Here is a 25384-nt window from a genome sequence, read left to right on the forward strand (position 1 = left end):
AGTTTCTTTTCTTTTTTTTAATTTTATTTATTTATTTATTTTTCCCCAAAGCCCCAGTAGATAGTTGTATGTCATAGCTGCACATCCTTCTAGCTGCTGTATGTGGGACACGGCCTCAGCATGGCCGGAGAAGTGGTGTGACGGTGCGCGCCCGGGATCCAAACCCGGGCCGCCAGCAACGGAGCGCGCGCACTTAACTGATAAGCCACGGGGCTAGCCCTCACTGAGTTTCTTTATGACAGCTATTTTGAATTCTCTGTCAGTTAGACTGTAATCTGTGACATCAGGTTTAGTTTCTGGAGAGTTGTCATTTTCTTTTTGTTCTGCCCTGTTAGTGTAGTTCTTCATGGTGTTTGATGAACTGATTGTCTGCTGGCACATTTGTGGTAGTAATTACCTTTTGTTATTTGGGTATGGCTTTTCTTACTTTGGTTCTCAGCTGCTTCTGATTGCATCTAAGAGCCTGCACTTTCCACCTTCCACTGCCTCTGCAGAAGCGTCATCAGTGCTGTCCTTGTGCCGCTTGTGCCTCTGGGGTGGCTGGTGCTTTGCAGATTAGATGTTGTGAGCACTTCTGCTCCTTCTGGGGTTGTCTGGGTCTCATGTTCCTCCACTAGCTCTCCGTGGGCTCAGATGCTGCTGTCCTGTGCACCACCTGTGCTGCTCTTCCCGAGTTGTCTGGGGGTGCTGGTTGCACTGCTGTCAGAGTGCTGGGTTCACAAGTATCGCTGTCATTGGCGGGGGCCCAGAGACTTATATGCAGCCCCCGCTGCTGGTGGAGCTGGTGTTGGGGGTGCTGCTGGGGGCTGGGTCACCAGTTCTGCTATTGTTCCTGATGCTTCTGGTTGCAGGTTCCACCTGCCACCACTGGGGGGGGGTGCTGTTTTTTCTGCTCCCATTCCGTCTGCTCACAGTTGTGTGGGTGGGGCCACTGCCAGCTGCCACTACTCCACAGGTGTTCACACGCGCGGGGCCACAACTGCTCCATGGGCATTTGCATACACGAGCCTGGGCCACCCTCGCCTCCACTCAGAGTTGCGCGGGCTGCTGCATGAGGATCCTCACCCTGGATCACTGCCACCAGGGGAGGTAGAAGAGGCTGCTCCTCTAGTTCCACTGCTTCCCAGGGGTCCAGTCCACTCACCTCCAGTTGTAGAGCTGCATGGATCTCTTAGGTGTCCTGTTGTGCTGTGTAGGGAATCCTCTGTTGGTCAATATAGTCTGTTTCATTGTAACTTAGAGGGGAGAGACACAGGATACAACTCACTCTGCCATGATGTTGACGTCACTCAACTTCCTAATTTTGAAAGATGTACTACAGCTATGTAGAGACTATCCTCTTTGTATTAAGGGGGACTGGGATGTCCTATCTGCAACTTACCCTCCATTGGTTCAGAAAAAAATTTAGTAATATGGAGGCGGGAGAGGGAGCGGGAGACAGAGAAAATGAGAATGTATGTTATAGAAAGTATATAGAGAGAGGAGTCAAATGAAGTATAATGCAAACAAATGGGGAATCTAGGTAAAAGGTACTCACGTACATGGGAGCTCTCTATGATATTTTTGCAACTTCTGTAAGTTTAAAATTATTGCAAAATTTAAAAGTTAAAAAAAATAAGTAAAACCAATAATCTTTCACATCATCAATGCTAACTGTATCAGTAGATGAAAACCATATAAGGGGCTGGCGTGCTGGTGTAGTGGTGAAGTGCGTGCGCTCCACTTCGGCGGCCCAGGGTTCACAAGTTTGGATCCCAGGCCCGCACCGTCGCACCGCTCGTCAAGCCAAGCTGTGGTGGCGTCCCACATAAAGTAGAGGCAGATGGGCATGGATGTTAGCCCAGGGCCAATCTTCCTCAGCAAAGAAGAGGAGCATTGGCATCGGATATTAGCTCAGGGCTAATCTTCCTCACCAAAAAAAAAAAAAAAAAAAAGATGAAAAACATATGGTAATAAATTCCTATGATTAACTTGGGAAATGAGAATTAGTGTTAATGGAATTATAGCACTCGGTGTTCATGATAACCTGAGGCAAACTGCACTGGATTCTTCACTTACTACCAAAAATGTAATCGAGGGGAAGAAAAAAGCAAGCTTTAACAGACTATTTTCAAATTATATTTCTCTTTAGCAGTATAATAGACAAATTCGTCTTCTCCCTGCCAATAAATTGCCACGCGTTGGTCCAAGATGTGACAGCAAATTTTAAGCAGATAGATGTTTGTTTTTTAAGGCCTTGTTTTGAAATACTTAATTGTTTTTCCTAAGGAAATTTTAAAATAACTATCTGATAAACAAGGAAGAATACTTTTCCTTCCTTCTAAATTAAAAGAGCATCTTTCTTACCTTCAACCCGTGATTCCAAGTACTTATCCAACTCTGAATCTTTTCTCACTGCTTCTTCTGAGACTTTAGGGGCATTTGAAAAGCAAACTAGTACAATACTCATGTTATCTCGACTTCCCTGTATATTAAAGAAAGAAAAAGAAAGAATTATATTTCTATAGTCTACCAACTTTCTATTATTTACTTCAAAAGAGTTAATTACAGTAAGCAACTATAGTTTATTTAATCATCCAGTACACATTCAATTCATTCATTTTCATTCCAAAGAACTATTTGAAGCACTCCCTGAAGAAACAAGGTGTCTAGGTATGTGTAGATCTGTTATTATTTTATGACTTTTGATTCTGTGTACCTATTCTTACCCACCACCATTCCACAACCTGAGAAATGAAGATATCTTCATATATATTAATTTTTCTAAACTGTTTCCCTCTCAAGACTGTATTTTCCCGAAGTTACTTAGGTCCAAAATGCATCCTCCCAAATAAATGTGCTATTTTTTCCCAGCTAATTAACCTGCATCAGAGCAATTCTACTAAACTCTACCGAATTTGACAGAGCTTAAAACTGTTAATCATTAGGATATCCGAGACACTAAACTGAACTACAAGCAAAGAAGAAAAAGTTAAATTGGAAACTGTTCTGAGCGTACAGAATCAAACAATGGAATATAACTGGATGGCTGAGATACACTGTAGTCAGATCTAATAACTTTTGAAGAAAAGACATCAGATTGTTGTCTAGAATCACAAATACTGTTGGGGTCTGCAGAGAGCAGCTAAAACTGCTAATTTAAGGACAAATTTTACTGCTGCCTTTTAAATCACACCACCACAGATAAATGATATATGAAAGGAAGCACAGAATATATACTACTCTATTACCATGAGATTATGAGCAATAAATTTAAAACATTTTCTCATTATTTTTCCTATAGGTATATTACTTTAACTGAGTTTCTTAGAACAGAATGAAACTGTTCTTGGAATAGCGATTTTTTTCAACCTTTGTTTTGTTTCTTTTCTATTCACCACTCTAAAAAACTAAGTCCATGGAGGTGGTAAACTATTTTGTTTGATAGCGGGGTTTGCCAACCCAAGTAAAAAAACCCAAGGCCACACCCATTCTAGTCTTTTCAGTCATTATGGCCAGAATCTAGGCAGGCATTGTTTGGTTTTGACTTGCCACCTTTTCAGAACCCACATGACGCAGCCAAAAAGACAGTCAGGCCTTGAAGAACTTCTGCTATCACCTCCTAAAACTCAGTGGAGCAAAGTTTGAAGGCAATGAAGGTCAGGTTTTAAGAAGGCTTCATAAAGAGTAATAATTCGGGACCGGCCCGGTGGCGCAAGCGGTTAAGTGTGCGCGCTCTGCTTCAGCGGCATGGGGTTTGCCAGTTGGGATCCCAGGCGCGCACCGCTTGTCAAGCCATGCTGTGGCGGCGTCCCATATAAAGTAGAGGAAGATGGGCATGGATGTTTGCCCAGGGCCAGTCTTCCTCAGCAAAAAGAGGAGGATCGGCAGATATTAGCTCAGGGCCGATCTTCCTCACACACACAAAAAAATAAAGAGTAATAATTCTCTCCACAGACTCTCACTCATGCTTTAGTGAGAAGAACCATCACGAGTATATAATCAGATTCTCAATATCTGGAAAAAAAAATCAGGATTTCCAAATTGGCCCAAACTAATTTCATTCCTTAATGAAACCCACACAAAACTTTCATAATGACTTAATAATATTGCGTTGGCTATATGAATACACACAGACACACACACACATACATATATACACTATGGTTCCAAATAGCGAAAAGAGGAGTTGATACATTCCACAGGAATCAGGATTTACCATATAAATTCAGGTCAGGCAAAAATTTTATACCACAGATATTCAAGAATCAAGCACCACTTGAATACTAACGATTTTTTTAAAGGAATTTTATGAATAAAGAGAACTAACACCTTAGATTTTTAGAAATCCAGTTTCTTCTAATCATTTCCTGTTTTGGTAACAACAGCATGAGAGTTGTTTAGCCATTCCTAATCAATATTTATATAACTTTCATTAGATTTTTATAAGTTATAAAACATACATTCTATCAGTTGGAAAATTAACTGAAAGATAGTTTCAAGAAGTTTAAATATCCAAAGATATTTAAAGGAAATAATTTACATTTACACCTCAGCATGTGTGATTTCAACGATGCTGCTTCTATTTCTACATAAAGATGACTTTCCTCTAAACACAAAGTATGAGTGTGTTTCAGTAATTTTTACACAGCAATTAAAAAAGATCCTTCCCTTTATGCCTCTTCAGTTTTCTAGAGATAAATCATCCTTGCATAATCAGTATAAATTTTTCATTAAGTCCAGAAATGAAAGATGATAAAAAAAAAGAAGAAGAAGAAAACCCAGCTTGGACAACTAAAGCAATTAGCCAGATATTTACAACTGATTATTTCAGTACCTTTTCCTTTTCCTTTTTAATTTTGACAATAGCACAGCAAGTATAACTATAAGGAATTAGATCATTAATAGACAGTTATAGGTCAAAGTAGCCAGTGCCCCTGCCATAAGTAAGGGTATCTAAATTTAAGCAGAAAATAATTTGATGCTGTTATAGTTTTAAAGTTGAATGCTACATGGTTGTAAAGAAGTGTCCCGGATCAAGTCTTAACACAGCATATGAAACAGGTTGTGAACAGAATCTCTATCACTGCCAAGGTTAGTAAATGAGTATCTGATAAGTGAACCATCAATATTCCTCATTTTTAAATCAATATTTTCTAACCTGGCACTCACTCCAGTTATCTCATCTACATATAGTTCAAAAGACAGCGAAGTTTAATGAACAGACCAAATTTTCACCTATCCATGAAAGATGATGCCTATGATTACTCCCTTTCAAGACTACTCACTTCTCTCACCATTACCTTATTGCTTGAACCTATATTTCCTACATACAAATTCACCTCTTTGTTTCATAACTATCATCAACAGAACTAAAATTTGTTGAGGTCTATAAACCAGATATCGTCCAGGCACTTGCCAAAAGCTTTACTCTCAACAACTCCATGAAGAAGATATTATCTCTATTTTATAAAGATGAAGAAACTGAGGCTTTCCCCAAATTCACACTAAGTGACATAGCATAACTTAAAACCCAGCTGTCTGGCTCCAAAGCCTATGTTCTAACACTAATTCCATGGTTCTCAAACAGTGCACCTAGAAGCCCCAGGGTGCCATGGTGTGCTCACAGAGATATTTTAAATGAGGGGGAAACACAGTGATACTCAATATCTGTGGATACCCCACAAATTAGCTTGAGGTAATTCACAGTTTTAACATTAGATAACAGTATATTCCTCTCAATGACACCCTATCTTTTCAAAGCTGGGGTTTTAGGGGTTGCTGTGATATAAAGCAAGTCCCCATAAAAATCAATGTGATACAGGAAATGAGGGTGGCAGTGCCCGATGATTCCAAGGTTTGGGAAGTTGTACAGAGTCCAACAGTTGCCACATCTCATTAGTATGTAACTGTAGTTTTTTAAAGAATGAAATAAAATATACTTTTTCAATGTATGTGAATTATTTTGTTAAGACATATATACTCATTAAATTTGGATCTAACTACTTAATACTTGTAACTGTTAGGTATTAATACAGCTAAGTAGCACTGTGAAAAGATTAGTGAGATATTTGGGCACCATGAACCAAGAAAGTATGGGAATCTCTACACTACATACACTGTACTTTTACAATCAGTCCTTCTCTTCCATGCCTCAAAATACCCAACCACACTCCACTCTAATACTACTGATGTCTACTTTTGCATTATTCATGATTACATTTTCTGAAAACTATAATGGAAAAACTCCTGAGTTTAGAGCTAAACAATTATTTTGGGGGGTATACAAGTGCATTCTCCAAGTTGTATCAATAATCTAGAATGATATTGCCTTTGAAAATAAGTCATTAATTTCCCTCAATTTTATCCAACTATCAGATAATAACTCGTGTTTTAAAATAAATTAGGGCCGGCCCCGTGGCTTAGCAGTTAAGTGTGCACGCTCCGCTGCTGGCGGCCCGGGTTCGGATCCCGGGCGTGCACCGACACACCGCTTCTCAGGCCATGCTGAGGCCGAGTCCCACATACAGCAACTAGAAGGATGTGCAGCTATGACATACAACTATCTACTGGGGCTTAGGGGGAAAAAAATAAATAAATAAAATTATAAAGAAATAAAATAAAATAAATTAACTTCTGATAGGTGGTATGTAAGCTGAATTTAGGGATAAAATAGTATTTTAAAGAACAATATAAAGGAATATTGACTTTTATATTTAAGAAAAACAAAGCAGGTGGCAAAGCAACATGATTCATTTCTGTAAACAGCAAAAACAAAAAAAGGGGGAAAAAACCCTATTTTTATACTTCTATACATTTGTATGAATAAACACAGAGAATTATTTGGAATGATATATAGCAAATTGTAAACAGTGGTTACCTAAAGGGGATGAAACTGGAAAAGAGGGACATAAAGATTAATAACTTTACTGCAAGCATCTTTGTATTTGTTTAAAAATTTTTTTATATTAACCTTATAATTATTGAAAAAAGAAAAGGAAAGTCTTAATATTGCCCTTGGGGAAAAATTTTTCATCAAACCCTCCAGGAAACACTGGTAACAAGCATTCTATACTTGAATAAGAAAACTTGGATTCTAGTCTCTGCTTCAACAATCATCAACTATATGACTTACAGCTAGCTGTCTTTTAATGTCAACTCTCCATTTCCTTACCTCCAAATTGGAAATAAAAATTTTAATTTTGTTCACCTCAGAAGGCTACTATGAGGATAAATAAAATGAGTGTGATTTATAAGTTATGAAAGGCTATGCAAATAGCAGTTACTCTATGCAACCTGAAATTAGTGTAAACACCATGAATGCTAGCAGTGGCCATGAACGGGGAAGGCTGCTTTCTTAGGGACCATTCTCCCTTAGAGTTAAATATCTCAATAGGATAATACCTGACCAGAGTCATCCAACACTTACAGCTTCGTATCATTAAATGGCAACCCTGAAAAATAATCATCATCAACAATAATAATGCTGACTACCTTTTACGGTTCTTGTGAAAATTAAATGAGTTAAAATATGTGTGAAGTGCTTAGAATAGCATTTGGCTCATAGAAAGCAATAATTTACTGATACTATTGTGTTATAATAATTATCATCATCTCCCCAGATTTCATAAGTTAACATATAAAACTGCTTGTAAACCATTAAGGCATGATAAGTATTAGAAGTGTTAGAAAATATTAACACTTCATTTAAACCTATTATCAGGGAAACATATATTTAAACATTGGATCCACTCTATGAAAGCTTTTAAAATTTATATTCAGTCTTTCAGACTAAATTCAAAGCAATCATATTCTATTTTAATCATATTGTTTTATAATATTGCTAACCCTTGATTTTACAATACAAACAAGTGGAATGACAAAATTATGGGGTTAGGAAAACAAGAATGATAAGAGGTTTATTCAATTCCGTAAGTAACATATAGCAATTCAAAAAATTCTTAAGTCTGTTACGGTTCAACACAAAACAGCTAACTAAGCTTCTCAAAACTGATTTCAATTTGAATGCAGCTTCATTCAAAGGAACTATGATGGTCAACTTCCACTAAAATTGAATCAATCATGTGTTCCAACCTCTTGTCCCTATTACTATCATTGATCACTTCTGAGATTCGAGGACTCTGCCTAGAATCTTTTAACACCATCAACAGGAATATTTAATCACTTTAAACTGATATAAGCTATCAAGTGATGATCTGGTGATGCCACCAGAATCATTTAAACCCCATTCAGAAGGGTGAGGTCAAAACTGCTGAAAACTCACATCCTTTCAATGGAAAGGGAGAGTGTAGTTTATCCACAATACAAACTTCTTTCTTTACTCCAATTTACAGACCTAATAGATTTTTGGCTGTTCCCTAAAAACTACATGTCATTCATTCAACAGAATGCTATGCAACCATGAAAAAATGACTTAGATCAACACTTATAGACATGGAGATCTCTCTATAATATATTGTTGAATGAAAAAGAAGATTCTATTTTTTTTTTTGTGAGGAAGATCAGCCCTGAGCTACCATCCATGCTAATCCTCCTCTTTTTGCTGAGGAAGACCGGCTCTGAGCTACCATCTATTGCCAATCCTCCTCCTTTTTTTTTGCCCCCCAAAGCCCCAGTAGATAGTTGTATGTTATAGTTGCATATCCTTCTAGTTGCTGTATGTGGGACGCAGCCTCAGCATGGCTGGAGAAGCGGTGCGTCGGTGCACGCGGGATCCGAACCCGGGCCGCCGGTAGCGGAGCGCGCGCACGTAACCGCTAAGCCATGGGGCTGGCCCGAAAAAGAAGATTCTAAAATAATATGTATAATGATCTGATTTTTATAAAAATATACACACTCACAGGTAGGCAAAAAAGACTGGAAAGAAACATACCATAACAATGGAAATAGTTGATTTAGGTGGGTGGCAAAATTTTTGAGTGTTTCTTTGTATATTCTGTATTATCTGGATTTTTTTTTTTAGTAACAAACATATACTATTTTAATAATCAGGGAAAATGCTGTTTTCATTTGCTAGTCAGGCAAAAAACATATGCTTGCTTTTGTCTCAAAAAGCTGCAGGTCAGAATCACTCCATTTAGAGTCCAGGAGAAAGACATTTTTAGAGCCACTCACAACTATTCGATCACCAACAACCATCAATACTTCTGTACGTAACTCATCCAGAAAAGTAAAAAGGATACAGGGTACTTAAAAAACAAACAAAACAAAACACAGAAGAGCTAGTGGTACCACCATTAAAATCCTTTCAGAAAAAAGCTGCCAACTGGAAACACCAGCCCACCAAGAAGATTTTCTCTTCTTGAAGCTGTCTCTTCCCATTCTATAGAAAAGAAGTAGATACCTCACCAAAACCTGGGCATTTCCATAGACTCAGAGATCCTTCTTGAGACACTTTTTAGCTATGCCTGTACCTTTCACAGCAACTTACATGGTGGGGAGATAGAATGGTTCTAATCTACACAGAATAAGCAAATCAAAACCTTTATTTCACATAAGCAAAGGTTAGTTTTGCCTTGATTATCTTTTCAGTCAGAGTCATAGAATACCTGCATATTCTAGGTACTGGCCAGATAACACAAATTTTAATTGATAACTATATAGACGCTGTCAAAAACCCACCTGAAACTACCGAATATTTTAAAGACATCCAAGGGAATTGCTAATTATGTTACTCCGGATTTTTTTTCCTATTACTGTACCAAGTTAAGATTCATAGAGGGGCCAGCCCCGTGGCTTAGCGGTTAAGTGCACGCACTCTGCTACTGGCAGCCCGGGGTTCAGATCCCAGGCACACACTGATGCACCGCTTGTCCGGCCATGCTGAGGTGGCGTCCCACATACAGCAACTAGAAGGATGTGCAACTATGACATACAACTATCTACTGGGGCTTTGAGAAGAAAAAAGGAGGAGGACTGGCAATAGATGTTAGCTCAGGGCCGGTCTTCCTCAGCAAAAAGAGGATTGGCATGGATGTCAGCTCAGGGCTGATCTTCCTCACAAAAAAAAAAAAAAAAGATTCATAGAATATCACAAATCTAAATTAAACTTTAGTGTTCCACAGGAACTATTCACAGGATTACATTTTATATCAGCCTTTGGTTTTTAATCAGTGATGATAAAACATCTATTATGAAAATAATTTTGATATCTCCTACAAAAGTAAGATATTATCTACCATGTCATATATTACTTACATAGTCACAGGTAAATTCCTTTTAGATTTTATTGCTAGGAAAAAGCTTCTTTTACTAGACAATAAGAAAGACACAACTCATACTTTTACTTCAGTTTTAGTCTTAGCTGCTAGGAGGCTCAGAACTAAATTATAAAACTTTACTTAGCCTAGATTTCTGGTATATCTTCCAATATTTCATGTGCCTCTTGATCTTTTGTATATTTAGTACAAAATTATACTATATACATATTTTATCAAACTCCTTCACAATCAGACATACGACAGCTATTGCCAATATTGAGAATATTAATCAAAAGTTACAATTCTGTACAGATGCCTCTGCTACAGCAACAAGCCATGAAGTACTTGAAGGACAACAAATGCCACAAATTTATTAAACAATTTTCAAATTAGAAGGTTGAGGCAAATGAGGATGGCAAAAAAATATGGTTTCATTTCTGGTGAAGAAAAGAATTTTAAAATATACAGATCTTTCCTAAGGAAAATAATAAAAGTTTAAAAAAATGTAAGTTTGCTTAGTCTTACTTACCATGCCTTTTCAAAATTAATAGGGTATTTTAATTATAACAAAAAGACTTACATACCTTATGTAAACAAGTGTCCACTACCCAATTGCACACATTTTCCAGATCATCAGATACCTCAAGCCTAGATTTAACAAATTCACAGAGCTCCTCATTACTCATAACATCCCAGATCCCATCACAAGCCAAGATGATAAATTCATCCTCTTCTGCTCTTAAAATTTCATAAACCTCAGGCTCTGGAGAAACAAGTTGTTCTGTTGGGCCCTTGCCATCAACACACTTGTAATCATAGTCCCCCAGAGCACGAGACACTGCTAATGAACCATTAACACGCTGTATCATTACGCTGCCTCCTGCATTTTGGATTCGCTCCTTCTCCCTTGGATTGCAAGGTTTGTGATCCTGGGTAGAAAAGCAGACTTGTCCATTCCTATACAGAACAGCACGTGAATCACCACAGTTGATAAAGTAGATATGCTTAGGTGAAATCATAACTCCCACTGCAGTTGAACCGCTCCTGTCCATTCCATTTCTGAGGTCTGAAAAGTTACGCATGTATTCATCAATTTTCAAAAAGCCCGTTCTGATACCATTCTTGACATTTTCCACTGAAGGCTCAAGAGCAGATCCTGATTTTCCAGCTCCCCTGAAGTCTTCATTATTAGTGATGTGTTCTAATAAATGTGTTGAGCAATAATTTGCTACTCGGGATCCGGCATGACCATCATAAACTGCAAAAAATGACCAGTCTTCCAAGCCGTGAGGAATACCTACAACCGCTGTGTGTGCGTCTTCCATTTCCACTCTCCATCCTTGCATGCTGCTCAGGCCATAACGTAAACCATTCCCAGCACCATGAGCATTATGTTTCTCAGTTTTGGGTTTATCCAAAAATGCACCCATGTTTAGCAATGAATCTGAAAGAAAAAAAATTGTGGGTGTTATACATTTAAATTTGATAATTTATCTATTCTCTAGTAACTTCTATCTCAAGAATATTTTTCAGTATTATCCGAATTTACTGGAACAACAAAAAAGAAACCAAGAAAATCTCCCCCACATCCTTCTAGAACGGTGTTTTGCCAATCCTAGCACGTTAGAATCATCAGACCAACTAAATCAGAATCTCTGCGGGTGGTACCCAGATATCAGCATTTTTTTTAAAAGCCTCTCTGTTGATTTGTATGTGCAGCAAGTAGAGAACCACTGTTCTAGAAGAAAGGAAAATAAATACCTGGTTACGTTTTTTTAAGAATTCAATTTATAAGATAGCTCCAGGGTTCAATATATAAGACTGAACAATGAGAATATTCAGAATGGTGCAACATCTTGTTCAATATACTAAGGTAGAAGAGTATGCTACCATATTTTAGAAAGACTTTCAAAAGCAAGTATAATAATCAAGATTTCTTCCCCTCAGTGATCCTGAAGACAACTCCAGAATTCAACTAAAACAAACCTTCATTCTACAAACATTTGCTTTTATCAAGGTTTTACTGTGTATCAAATTGGAAACTTTACTTGGATTGACTGAAATCTAGTACTTGGATTCTGTTAAAAACAAATATAACTTCAATGACATGCTAAGGACATCATTAATATTGCTGAGTTTTGTACTCTATGAAGTAGCATGAGGACAACCTTTACTCAGTGCTGGCTGACAAAGACTTCAAGCCCAAAGATAGAACTGTAAAGTACCACTGTGCAACACCCTCCCTCCCAACTTTACTATTATTTTAGACGAAAGCTTTTCCAATGTGAAATGACTTAGACTTAGAGTAGTGGTCCTCCACAGAAAGCATGAGAATGTCTTGGTATGTCTCCTACATACAATCCTGGCCCTAATACTTGCTAGCTGTATGACCATGAGTAAGTTTCTTAGTCACCTGTACCTCAAATTCCTCCTCTGTCAAATGGGAATAATAACAATAGTAGCCACACTTCACAGGGTTGCAGTGAAGAATGAGTTAATGCATAGTGCTTAGAACAGTACTTGAAACACAGTAAATACTATAAAATGTTTGCTGTTATTATTTGCTCAAAATTCAGAGCCCCATTCCCACACCCAAAGATTTGTTTTCAGTACATCCTGGATGGGACCTTCAAAAAAAGCACGCCAGCAACTGAAGAATCACATTTTAAGAGACACTAGTCTAGATCAATTGACTTTGACTTGGATCTAGTCATCTTTGTGAGATATCTTTTTCAGCACCCAACTTCACAATAAAATTATATATCCCTATGTGTAAAAACCCAATAAGCCACCAAATATACATAATATTTATACATTATAGCAATTTTATAATTTTTCATGAGTTATATATAATGCTGTACTAATAAATTACATATACAAATATTTATAACAAGGAATTTTGAAAGGATAAGATTTTAAAAATACATAAAAATTATTTTTCTTTCACATATAATACAAAATTATATTTTGTATGGAAAGCAATGTAATAATATATGCTTATTTTTGAACACATTAGTTTAATACTATGATACAATGATTTGAAAGTCTACTTTTAAGTATATTTTAATTTAGATTCTTTTTTTTTCTTTTTGTGAGGAAGATTAGCTCTGAGCTAACATCCGTTGCTGATCCTTCTCTTTTTGCTGAGGAAGACTGGCCCTTGACTCACATTCGTGCCCATCTTCCTCTACTTTATATGGGACGCCGCCACAGCATGGCTTGACAAGCAGTGCAGAGGTCGGCACCTGGGATCCAAACTCGAGAACCCCGGGCCGCCGAAGTGGAGCGTGTGAACTTAACCACTACACCGCCAGGCTGGCCCCTAGATTCTTGTTTTTGTTTTGTTTTTTGTTTTTTTGTGAGGAAGATCAGCCCTGAGCTAACATCCATGCTAATCCTCCTCTTTTTGCTGAGGAAGACCAGCTCTGAGCTAACATCTATTGCGAATCCTACTCCTTTTTTTTCCCCCAATGCCCCAGTAGATAGTTGTATGTCACAGTTGCACATCCTTCTAGTTGCTGTTATGTGGGACATGGCCTCAGCACAGCCGGAGATGCGGTGCATCGGTGCGCGCCCAGGATCCAAACCCGGGGCACCAGCAGCGGAGCGCGCGCAGGTAACCACTAAGCCACCGGCGGCCCTAGATTCTTGTTTTTAATAGCTATTTCACTTGAAATAAAAAGACAACTTGTAAAGATACCTAAATGAAAATGAAACTGAATTGTCGACTGTATTTATCAAACCACTTTTCAATCCCATCTACCAATTATGAAAAAAAGAAAAATTTGTTGTCGTTTCCATCATCTTGATGTTCTTGCAATTAAGGTGCTGCTCACCTTAATTATTATTTATTTCAACAAACAGGTTCGAAATTCACAAGAACTCTTCATTTAGAAGATTTTTAAAAATAGTTTAGAAATTTCTGTTTCCAAATTTGTTTTTACTTTAGGAATAAAAGAGGGAAGAAAGGAGGTGTCTTCAACAGAAAGCTGTAGGGGACCCTAAGAATCCAAAGCAGCCTGCAAGGCCAGCTTGGAAAACCATCAGGAAACAAAGGAGACCCTGAAGCTGAGCCCCAAACACTGTGAACGTTACACCAAGAACAGCCCTTCTTGCCTGCTGCTGCTCATCACTGCAATCATTCCTACCTGCCGTCTCTTCCCCCTCTGAAAGGCACCTGATCAAGATTCAAAGTACTGGGAAATGAGTATCTAATTGACTGAGCTTAGGTCACCAGCACACCTATTGGCTGTATCAGGGACTGCATTCTTTCACAAATTGGTAATTTTTTTTAAAAGTTCTAAATTAATCTTATTTTAAAGTTGGGGTTGTCTCACAATGATTTAATTTTTTTTTCTTTTTTTGGTGAGGAAGATCGGCCCTGAGCTAACATCTGTGCCCATCTTCTTTATTTTTGTATATGGGACGCCACCACAGCATGGCTTGATAAGCAGTGCACAGGTCCGTGCCCAGGATCCGAACCCTCGAACCCCAGACCGCCGAAGCAGAGCACACAAACTTAAACACTATGCCACCGGGCTGGCCCCGATTTAATTTTTAAGCATCATGAAATAACAGGCCCCGATTTAATTTTTAAGCATCATGAAATAACATATACACAACAGTTTATATAATATATACATACAGCTAAAGAGTAATAAAACGAACACCCACCTACCCACCATACAGTTTAAGAAACAGATCATCATCAAGACCACTGAGGTCTCCTATTACCCTGAATTTTATAATTAGTATCCCTTGCAGTTTTGCCATATTCAGGTATGGTTGCTTAGTTTTTTATGTTTGATACTTTACATTGATGTAAACTACAATATGCATTACTCTAGTACTTTTTTTTAAATATAAAACAGTGCTTGGGCCGGCCCCGTGGCTTAGCGGTTAAGTGCTCGTGCTCCGCTGCTGGCGGCCCGGGTTCGGATCCTGGGCGCGCACCGACACACCACTTCTCTGGCTATGCTGAGGCCGCGTCCCACATACAGCAACTAGAAGGATGTGCAGCTGTGACATACAACTATCTACTGGGGCTTTGGGGGGAAAAAATAAATAAATAAAATCTTTAAAACAGTGCTGTTTTGAACAATCTTGGTGCACATGTATGAATTTTCCTAGAACATATACCTAAATTCTCAAGTGCTTAAAGTATGCAAATTAGACAGTTAATACAGATGATCTTCTTTTCCAACAAAAATCACAAAACAAACCATTTCCAAACATTTATTTCCCAAAAGCTCTTTTGCTAACATTACTTTCTTTAAAGTAATTACTTTATCTTGAATGGGAAGATTAAAAGTGTGTGTGTGTTTATCCAAAAATATCTGCATACTGTTGAGGAACCAGCAACACCTATTTTAAGTTCCATAACTCTTCAAAAGCAAAGAACTTTGCTATGAGATAACCAGCAAACCTCTACATGGTAAAATGTACTTTCTTGTCCCATTTGCAACAACATGGATGGGCCTGGAGCGTATTATGTTAAGTGAAATAAGCCAGAAAGAGAAAGACAAACACTGTATGATCTCACTCATATGTGGAATATAAACCAACACATGGACAGAGAAAACTGGACTGTGGTTACCAGGGTAGTGGGGGTGGGGGGTGGGCACAAGGGGTGAAGGGAGTCATATATGTGGTGATGGACAAACAAAAATGTACAACCCAAAATTTCACAATGTTAGAAACCATTAAAACATCAATAAAAAAAAAAATGTACTTTCTTGGTCACTTCTCATTTCATTTATAAGTATGGTCAGTAACTCAGGTCTTGTTTTTATAAAATTAACTAACTTGATGACACCCTAACAGCTCTTTGTAAACTCCTGGTTCAATTTCTTGCTGCAGCCATTTGCCACTGAATGATGCAGTGAGTGATTTTCACCTGAAGCAACTACGATTTTTCTTCCATAAAAGGTTGTCTTGATTAAAGAAGCCATTTACTGTTGGGAATATACATTTGTCTAGCATCTCTTTGCTATTATTATTCACTCCCAAAACAAAGTCTTTATTACTGAAACACAACTTAGCAAATACTAAGGAGAAGGTATGTTACAAACAATTGTACTTAAAGCAAATCTTCCACAATGTGTAATTATTCTGATACTAGTTTCTTCAAATGAGCAACGTTTACTACACGTTTCAAAGGCATCTGATGACAAAGGAATACATTTTAATTTTTTGCCATATATTCTAAGTATTATTTCAATCATTTTGACCAAGGCAGGAAAAACAAGTGTTTCCCCGGTGGTATGGCTTTCTGTCTTTTACTATGCAACAAGAAACCTCAAAGGGCCCTGTGAACATTTATAATTAAATTTAGTGAACATCTGTAAAGTACTATATTGAATGTTGTATGGCTTTATCAAATATCTCTGAAAAAAAACTCATAAAGGTTAGTTTTTATCCTCAGAATGCATAAGTTTTTTAAAATGCCTTGCTAATTTGTTACGATTTCATGCTATTATTTAGCTACAGGTCAAGCCACACTGTACACTTAGGTAAGGTACAGTTTCAACAATAGTAAATATAGATCCCTATTTCAAACAAACTTCTTTGACAGTCTCAAATTTTTCTGAGAGGCTGATATTTTAGATCTGATTACATCATAGTTCTTACCCCATAAGAGCTCATACTGGGATTAGGAGTTCTAACATTTTTTATGTTCTGTACCTGTGTGTGCTTTATTATAATTATAATCAATCTGATTTTTTGATAGGAATCTTTTATAGTCACTTGATCATTTTTTAAGACAGTTTAGTTAAAACTAGATCATATGGAAATCAATGTAATTATGTGTAAACTTCAATGTAATATAACGATGAAGACAAATTAAGCAGTGAAAGTTCCACCCTTCCTCAGGATCTCTCACTGGCCCATCTGACATACTAACAGTGTGGGGAAGCCAGTGTCAATCTATTAAATATAATTTGCCTTTTTCAAGATGAAAGATAATAGAATTTATTATAATTTTTAAAAGATTAATACTAATAGATCATCCTGCATACCCACTTTAGAGACCACTGGTCTATACAACTCTGTGGGCCTTGGAGTTTTTAAAAGGCTGAGAATATATGCATAGCAAGCATTGTCTAAAGACTGAATAAACAATGTTCTCTACATATCTGTCTTTTTCCATTGCCTTCTTTGAGAAAAATACATTACTAAACCCATAGCAGCGTAATGTTATTTACTTTCTCAACCAACTTTACATACTCATTGTACTATGAAGTAAGAATCTGAGAAATGGTATTTTAAAAGGTGTTCTCATACCTGGAAAGACTGGGGACTACTAGATGTCTTTTTTATTTACCTTAAGTAATCTGCTTAAATTACTTTAAGTGATTACATTTTAAAAATCTCTTAAAATGTTTCACATGTGTTTCTATATTACATATAAGCATTTGATTCTGGAATGATTCTAAAATTTTTAATTTATAATCACTGCATAAAATACAGCAATAAATTATACAGTTACTCATTCAAGCATTTTCTCAGTGCCTACTACATGCCAGGCACCATATTAGGTACTCAGAATAAGATGCCCCTTCCCTAAAGTCTGGTGGAAGATAAAGACCAGTACACAAGTTATGAAGGCACACTGTGATATGCAGTACAATGGGATAAGTACAGGTATGCCAAGAAGAGGTGTCAAATATAGCTTTATGTGGTTAAAATTTTTCCAAAGGAAGAAGTCTAAGCTGAGACCTAAAAGATGGAAGTGGGAGAAGGAGTTAGCCAGCATATAGAAAGAACAAAAGAGTAAGAGCACAATTAATTTGGTAAGGGTGGTGTGTGGGTGGGTGTGTGTGTGTGTGTGTATACACAAGCATTTCAAGGGGCAAAGCAGAAGCAATGAAATCCTAATAACATTATTTCCTACTGAGATGTCCATTATCTACTCATCTCAGAATCATGGATCTGGGAACACAAAGATATGTCATCCCCTTCTTGCCTGAGCAAGTAGCAAACCCAACTGTGAACAACTGTGCTTTTCACTTGGAAGAACAAATTTGGAAAAAAAGTTCTAGAGGCCCTAAAATTTAGACAAGTATTTACAGTTTACATTCTTCTCTAGAATAAGCCTCCACACAAAAAACTCTGATACCTTTGAGTTTGCTTACATACCAACTCTGAAAGGGGGTGAGGGTGGAGGGTGGGCAACCTTTACATATAACAAGCCAAAATTCAGTTAAAAGAAACTTAAGGGTTGTTCCAATAGTCAAATTGAAATATTACTACAATGTTCAAAATAAGGTCAAATACATGCAAATGTGCATATTCCAAAGGTAATAACACTACTCATCACTAGATAATTAAAACACTTGCAAAACTGAATTTCAGGTTCCTGTTTTTCCTAAATCCCCCTTTAGTTCACTCAAAATCATCTCTACTTCTTAGATCAAATGGATCCATTTTACAGAGGTTTTTTTCTCTCTTTCCCCCTAAACATACCTTTGTCTAAAGAACTGGATTTATAGTTGCTGGAGAAGAAAAAAGGCTAATCTCCAACTACAAAACACCCAAGATTCAATGGATAAAATTCTCTACTATTCCTAAAAACATTAAATATAGTGCACTTAGTTAATAATTTATTTTGACAATAAACTCTCTGACAAAGAACAAGAAAAATTATCTGATGCACAGTTTTTTAAAAATTCTTTGAATTGAAAGTTCTAGGTGCCTTGCCTTTGCTGGCAGACTGTGGCTGATTTGTTCTCATCAATGACACTGCAAGAGGGACATACTTCAAAGCCGCCCTCAGTTTACAATCAAGCCCAACTCTACTTCACATTCATAAACAAAACCGACAGCACAGTAGGCAACACTTAATAAGAGGTCATCAAAGAATATGGCTTCATTTTTTCAAATAACAAGTGATTTATAAATGTAAAAGTGAAGAAAAAAACTTTTCCTGTACTAAACATTTGTAGTAACTGATTCTAATATAGCCTAAAATCAAAAGCAGGACTATTCTGTCTACCATAATTTGGACATTTAATTATTTTAAAATCGTGCCCTCCTTCTTTAACTACCCCCAACCTCTGCCAAGTTACACCTTCCTGAAAAGACAGATTTGGGTCTTACCTTTTCCAGAAATCCTTTCCCCATGGTGCTCTATTAAACTTCATTAACACTTAACTTCTTTACCATCCATTTAGCACTTAGCACATGTTACTTTGCATAATTAATAGCCCTTCTGTGTATACCTCCTATTTCCCAAAATAGTAATTTATGTTTCTTTAGTTCCCTGCCAAAACCAGTACTACTGAATAAATGTTAGAAGATTTTTAAAAAAAAATTAATTTGAGAGAAGTGGTTTAACAAAGCAACACCTCCATCCCCAATATGTGATAAATTTGCTATGTGGTCTTTACCACAAAGCCATACCCCTCTAGAACTGGAGTAGATTCCATCAAAGGAATAGACATTCCTTGTATTATACTTGCATTACACTGAAAAGAGAAAAGCTTCAGGCAAAAAACTGACCTCATTACTCCAGTGTCACAGAAGAGCCTCATTCTCTCAGAGAAAGACTCCTAGGGAGGACAGCATCCAGGAATGGGATCTGGGGTAATGGATGCTAAAATGGTGTCCATCACATGAAGGCAATCCAGGAGTTATACTATGTGAATGAAGCTGTGCATCCCAGAAGACAAGGCACAGACCAGATTATGTATTTAGTTGTTCTTCTCTATGTTTATTTCCCTTTGAATTTCCTCTACCTTTAATAAAGTTTAAAAGTTCTTAGCTTATCTCAAATATCTCACATCAAATTAAGGAGGAAAAGTCTCATGCCCATGTTCTAGAGAGGGCATAAACTGAATGCTCTCTGCCTTCCTTAGGTCAGTAGTTAGGGGGAGTAGTAATTAAGGATAGTCTCCCAAAGGGAAGAGAAATTTTGGCTTAAGCAAAAGAGCTGGGAATGAGAGAACTGGCCACTCCCACCTACTTGGACCTGGATTTTTTTAAAGAATAGTTTACTCACACATAACAGTCATAAAGGCATTTTAACACTTCATTTCATAGGATCACCTATAAGGTTTGGCCATGAAAATTTTCTCAATGAATTACAAAAACATCCATTAGAGGAGAAGATTAAGACCAAGTGACATATTTTATTGAAATGATCTGAGAGAGTTTCATGCAACAGAAAGTCCAGAAAACAAACTATATAGATCTAGACTTCAAAAGATTAAACAAAATGGTCCCCAAAGAACCAAGAAATCTATATATATAGTGCCTAGAAAAATAAATATTTTCTGATAATAAATGAAAGCATACTAACTCGCACCCAAAATACAAATACATGCAATAAACATATCACCTTAAGACAATGAACTGTAAGAAACAAGAAGGAGAACGCCTAAACATTGGGTTTGACTCCGGGCTCTACCAAGTTAACTGTTTTCCTAGAAAAAAAGCTATACAAAACGATATTGAACATTTCTTCCTGTTCTGAAATTCTGCATTTTTAGAGTCTGATTAGTAAATTACCAACTGCTAAACAGTGATAAGATTATATATGACATTATAAGATCAAAATACAACTCACAATAGACAGAAGAGTACCACTGGACAGGTTTGTATTTCATATGCAATACCTGATTAGTGTAAAAAAAAAGCATTTAAGGATTTTAACTAGATTTCTTGATTTCCAAAAGAAAGTTTGAGAAAATATCCTATTTTCCAACTTAAAAAAAAAAAAAAATACTCAAGTCTAGCATGTCCTCTTACATGAAATCTTACAAACCGTGAAGAGAACACAGAAACTTGAAGAAATAATTTTTTTAAATAATCTAAGAAAATTTCCAAACTGAGAGGCATGAATTTCAACATTGAAAGGGCCCACCCTGTGCCAAGCACAACAGATAAGAATAAGATATTTACAAAGGCATAATATCAAAAATTTCAGAACAGTGGAGATAGGGATAAGAGCCTATAAGCTTTCAGAGAGAGGGAGAAACAGGTTTCATACAAAAACTCAAGAATCAGAATGCACTGGGGGCTGGCCCTGTGCACGTGCTCCACTTTGGCGGCCTGAGGTTCGGAGGTTCGGATCCCAGGCGCACACCGTCACACCGCTTGTCAAGCCATGCTGTGGCAGCGTCCCATATAAAGTAGAGGAAGATGGGCACAGACGCTAGCCCAGGGCCAATCTTCCTCAGCAAAAAAGAGGAGGATCAGCATTGGATGTTAGCTCAGGGCTGACCTCCCTCACAAAAAACAAACAAACAAGCAAACAAAAAGAATGCACTGGGGCCAGCCAGGTGGTGCAAGCAGTTAAGTGCGCGCGCTCCAATGCGGCAGCCCAGGGTTCGCCAGTTCGGATCCCGGGCGCGCACTGACGCACTGCTTGGCAAGCCATGCTGTGGCAGTGTCCCATATAAAGTGGAGGAAGATGGGCAAGGATGTTAGCCCAGGGCCAGTCTTCCTCAGCAAAAAAAGAGGAGGATTGGCAGATGTTAGCACAGGGCTGATCTCCTCACAAAAAAAAAAAGAAAGAATGCACTGGTCTCAGCTGGGGGAAAATTTGGGGGTGAATTAATGATTAGTATATCAAACACTAAACAAAACATATTAACTCCAAGGAAAACAAGTAATTGTGTAGGAAATAAAAAGTAATCCTATCTTGAAAAGATGAGGAAGAACAAGAAGAGAGAGTGAACGTGTGTGTGTGCGTGTGTGTGTGTATGTGCTTGGGGTAGTGGAGTTAAAGAGTTAAGTCTCACCTTCCGTAATGACACAGATAATTCCTAGAACTGAAAAAAAATCAAGAAGCACATTATTTAGAGATCTGAAGATAAATTCCAACAGGAAAAAAAAAAAAATCAGCTCTAAGAGTTTGAAATGGCTGGTTCTGGAGAATCTTCTCCAAGAAGAGGAGCTTGTAGAATTATTTGGTTCTTTAAACTATGTAAATGGGGCCGGCCCCGTGGCTTAGCGGTTAAGTGCACGTGCTCCGCTGCTGGCGGCCCGGGTTCGGATGCCAGGTGCGCAGGACACACCGCTTCTCCAGCCACGCTGAGGCCGCGTCCCACATACAGCAACTAGAAGGATGTGCAACTATGACATACAACTATCTACTGGGGCTTTGGGGGAAAAAAAAATAAAATAAAAAAAAATTAAACTATGTAAATGCATATTTTAATTAAAAAAAACTAAATTAAAGAGGCATAAAGTAAAATAATAGCACATTACATGATAAGAAATAAGGAATTACATGTCATATCATGAGCTAATTTCCCTAATATATAAAAAGATTTTATAAATCAGTAAGAAAATGACCACCAATATGACAGAAACAGGGACTAAAAAAATCCACAAATGGATCTTAAACTATGTCCCACCTCACATTCATAAGAGAAATGAAAATTAAGACTATACTGAGATATCATTTTTTATGTATCAGACTGGCAAAGATCAAAGATTTGGTAACCATTTTCTTGACAAGATTATGTAGACATACTCACATTGCTGGTACCAATAGACTGGTACAATCTCAGTGGAAGGCTTTTTTTTTTTTTTTTGAGGAAGATTGGCCCTGAGCTAACATCTGTTGCCAATCTTCCTCTTTTTTTTTTTTTTCCCTTTTTCCTCCCCTAAGCCCCAGGTCGTTCTAGTTCTATGCGGGATGCCGCCTCAGCATGGCTGGATGAGCGGTGAGTAGGTCCACGCCCAGGATCTAAACCACGAAACCCGGGGTCGCCGAAGCAGAACGTGCAAACTTAACTGCTACGCCACAGGGCCGGCCCCATTGTGGAAGGCAATTTAATAAAGTCTATCAAAAATTACAGTTGCACATACTCTTCAATCAAATTCTAAGAATTTACCTACAGGTTTACTCCTACACATACAAATGACTATTCACTGCAGCACTGATAGCAAAGTAAAATACATGAAACAATCTTAATATCACTCATTTGGGAACTGATTATTTTATTTAATAGGATGAATCATAATACATATTTAACTGATAAAACATAATACCCTACAATTTTTTTAAAGAAGAATATATACACATGTCTGTGTGCGTGCGCCCACCTAGACAGACAGACAGACAGACAGACAGATAGATAGATAGATAGATAGATAGATACATTCATTTTCTGGAAGTGTACACAGAACTGGAGACTTTGGAGAAGAGAAATCAAGAGTCTGGAAGACAGGAGTGAAAGAAATGCTCTCCACTATATACCATGTTGTACCTTTTCCATTTTAAACCATGCAAATGTAATAAAAATAAAATTACTCAAATTTAATACCACTTAATGAATGTTGTTTCAACTAGATACTTCCCTAGACATGAATATAAAAGCTGTATTATTAGGCATGTTAGCAAAAATCCAATATTTCTAATAACTCTTGCAAGATATTTCTTCAGTCTAAGACACTACAATATAAGCATACTCTGAAAGAGACTTGTCAAAAATGCTAGATTTTAGCTAGCAACATACAGCTACAGGAAAACACAAAACAATTTTTCCATATTTTCACAAAGGCAGAAAACAAAAAAATTACAGATAACCCTGAGGAAAACAAAAAAGACCTAAGTTGCAATTAAGGAGTAGAATTGCATCCTATATAGGGGTTAGTGTATAAAGTCAACATATGGCTAACATTATGTAGACTCGAAATTACCCTTGCAAAACCCTTAAAATAATAAAAGCTAATATTTATATAGGCTCTTTAATACGACCAGGTACTGGAGCCTATATTAACTTCACCTATATCAATCAACTCATTTGATCTTTGCAACAGCCTTATAAGGTAGATATGATTGTCCTCATTTTATAAATGAGGGCACTCAGTCACAGAATGGCTAAGTAACTTGTCCAAGATAGGTAGCAGAGCTGTTGTAACCCATGCTGTCTGGCTCCAGAGTCCATTCTCTTAACTGCCACCAACATACAATATAGTAAATATTCAAAGTATGCCAGCTTTTTTCTCCAGAGTTGAAACAATTCTCCATTTCTTCACATGAACAAAAACATCTGCATGTCAGAGCCTTGATTCTGCTTCCTCTCACACACACTATTTATTTCATTAGGAAATCCTATCAATTCTATCTCCAAATATAGCCCAAATCAGTCCACATTTCTCCACCTGTTGCTGCACCATCCTAGTCAAAGTTATCATCTCTTGCCTTGACTACTACAATAACCTCCTAACTTGTGGCCCCGATTCCACTTTTGCTCTCTATAATTCATTCTCCAGAGTGATCTTTCTTTAAATGTAATGGAATCACGTCACTCTTGACTTCCCACTGCACTTAGAAGAAAATCCAAACTTCATACTACACCCTCTATGATCTGACCCCGTTTCGTTCTTCAACCTTACTTCTGTAACTCTTCCATCATCACTTACTGCTCTCTAGCCACAGTGGCCTTTTCTATTCCCTCAATATGTCAAGCTTGTTCCCCATCTCTGGACTTTTGTTTTTACTTTTTGTCTTCTTGGAATCACCCTTACCTCTCCACTCCCATAGCTGCATGACTGGCTCCTTCCTGACATTTAGATCTCAGCCCAACTGTCAACTCAGACAGACCTTTCCCAACTACCTAATCTAAAGTATTCTCCAAACACCATCACAGTTCATTTTCCTGTTTTATTTTATTTATAGCTTGCTGAAATTGTTTTTCATTAAATTCTTTATTTTTTTTTACCCCAACCAGAATGTAAGCTCCTTGAGAAGAGAAACCTCTGTCTTGTTCACTGCCAAAATGACTAAAACTATGCATGGCACATAGTAAATACTCCATAAATTTTGTGAAATGAATGAGCGAGTGAGCACCAAATGAAGTAGATGGCTTGCTATAAATTATATGCATTTGATAATGCTCACGTTATGGGAGGCCTACTGCAACTGAAAATGGCTGCATCATGGTTCCCAACGCAAGCTCATTAAAGCTAGAAAATATAAATACAACAGTCTAGATTAATATAAGGTTCAATACTCTGATTTGCCAAACATATAAAGCACTGCATTCAGTTTTAAGAACCACATTGATGGGCCAGCCTCGTGGCTTAGCGGTTAAGTGTGCGCACTCCGCTGCTGGCGGCCCGGGTTCGGATCCCCGGCGCACACTGAGGAACGGCTTCTCTGGCCATGCTGAGGCCGTGTCCCACATACAGCAACTAGAAGGATGTGCAACCATGACATACAACTACCT

General features: G+C 37.5%; 1 protein-coding gene across 3 annotated transcripts in view; it reads right to left on the reverse strand.

The window, feature by feature from the left end:
- PPM1B (protein phosphatase, Mg2+/Mn2+ dependent 1B) overlaps positions 1-25384 on the reverse strand; it is a 77839-nt gene that overhangs the window by 20021 nt on the left and 32434 nt on the right. For 2 of the 3 annotated variants that reach the window (XM_004436702.3, XM_004436701.3), the window contains exons 2-3: positions 10784-11643; positions 2347-2464 (exon numbers count right to left, since the gene is read on the reverse strand). In XM_004436702.3, coding sequence (XP_004436759.1) covers positions 2347-2464; positions 10784-11629 — 964 coding nt within the window. In that variant the 5' untranslated portion in view covers positions 11630-11643. The remainder of the gene's footprint in view (positions 1-2346; positions 2465-10783; positions 11644-25384) is intronic. The other variant, XM_014792318.2, reaches the window with a different exon arrangement.

This window comes from Ceratotherium simum, chromosome 11, assembly GCF_057802395.1.
Source record: "Ceratotherium simum simum isolate JZ-2026a chromosome 11, ASM5780239v1, whole genome shotgun sequence".
NCBI classification, from domain to species: domain Eukaryota; kingdom Metazoa; phylum Chordata; class Mammalia; order Perissodactyla; family Rhinocerotidae; genus Ceratotherium; species Ceratotherium simum.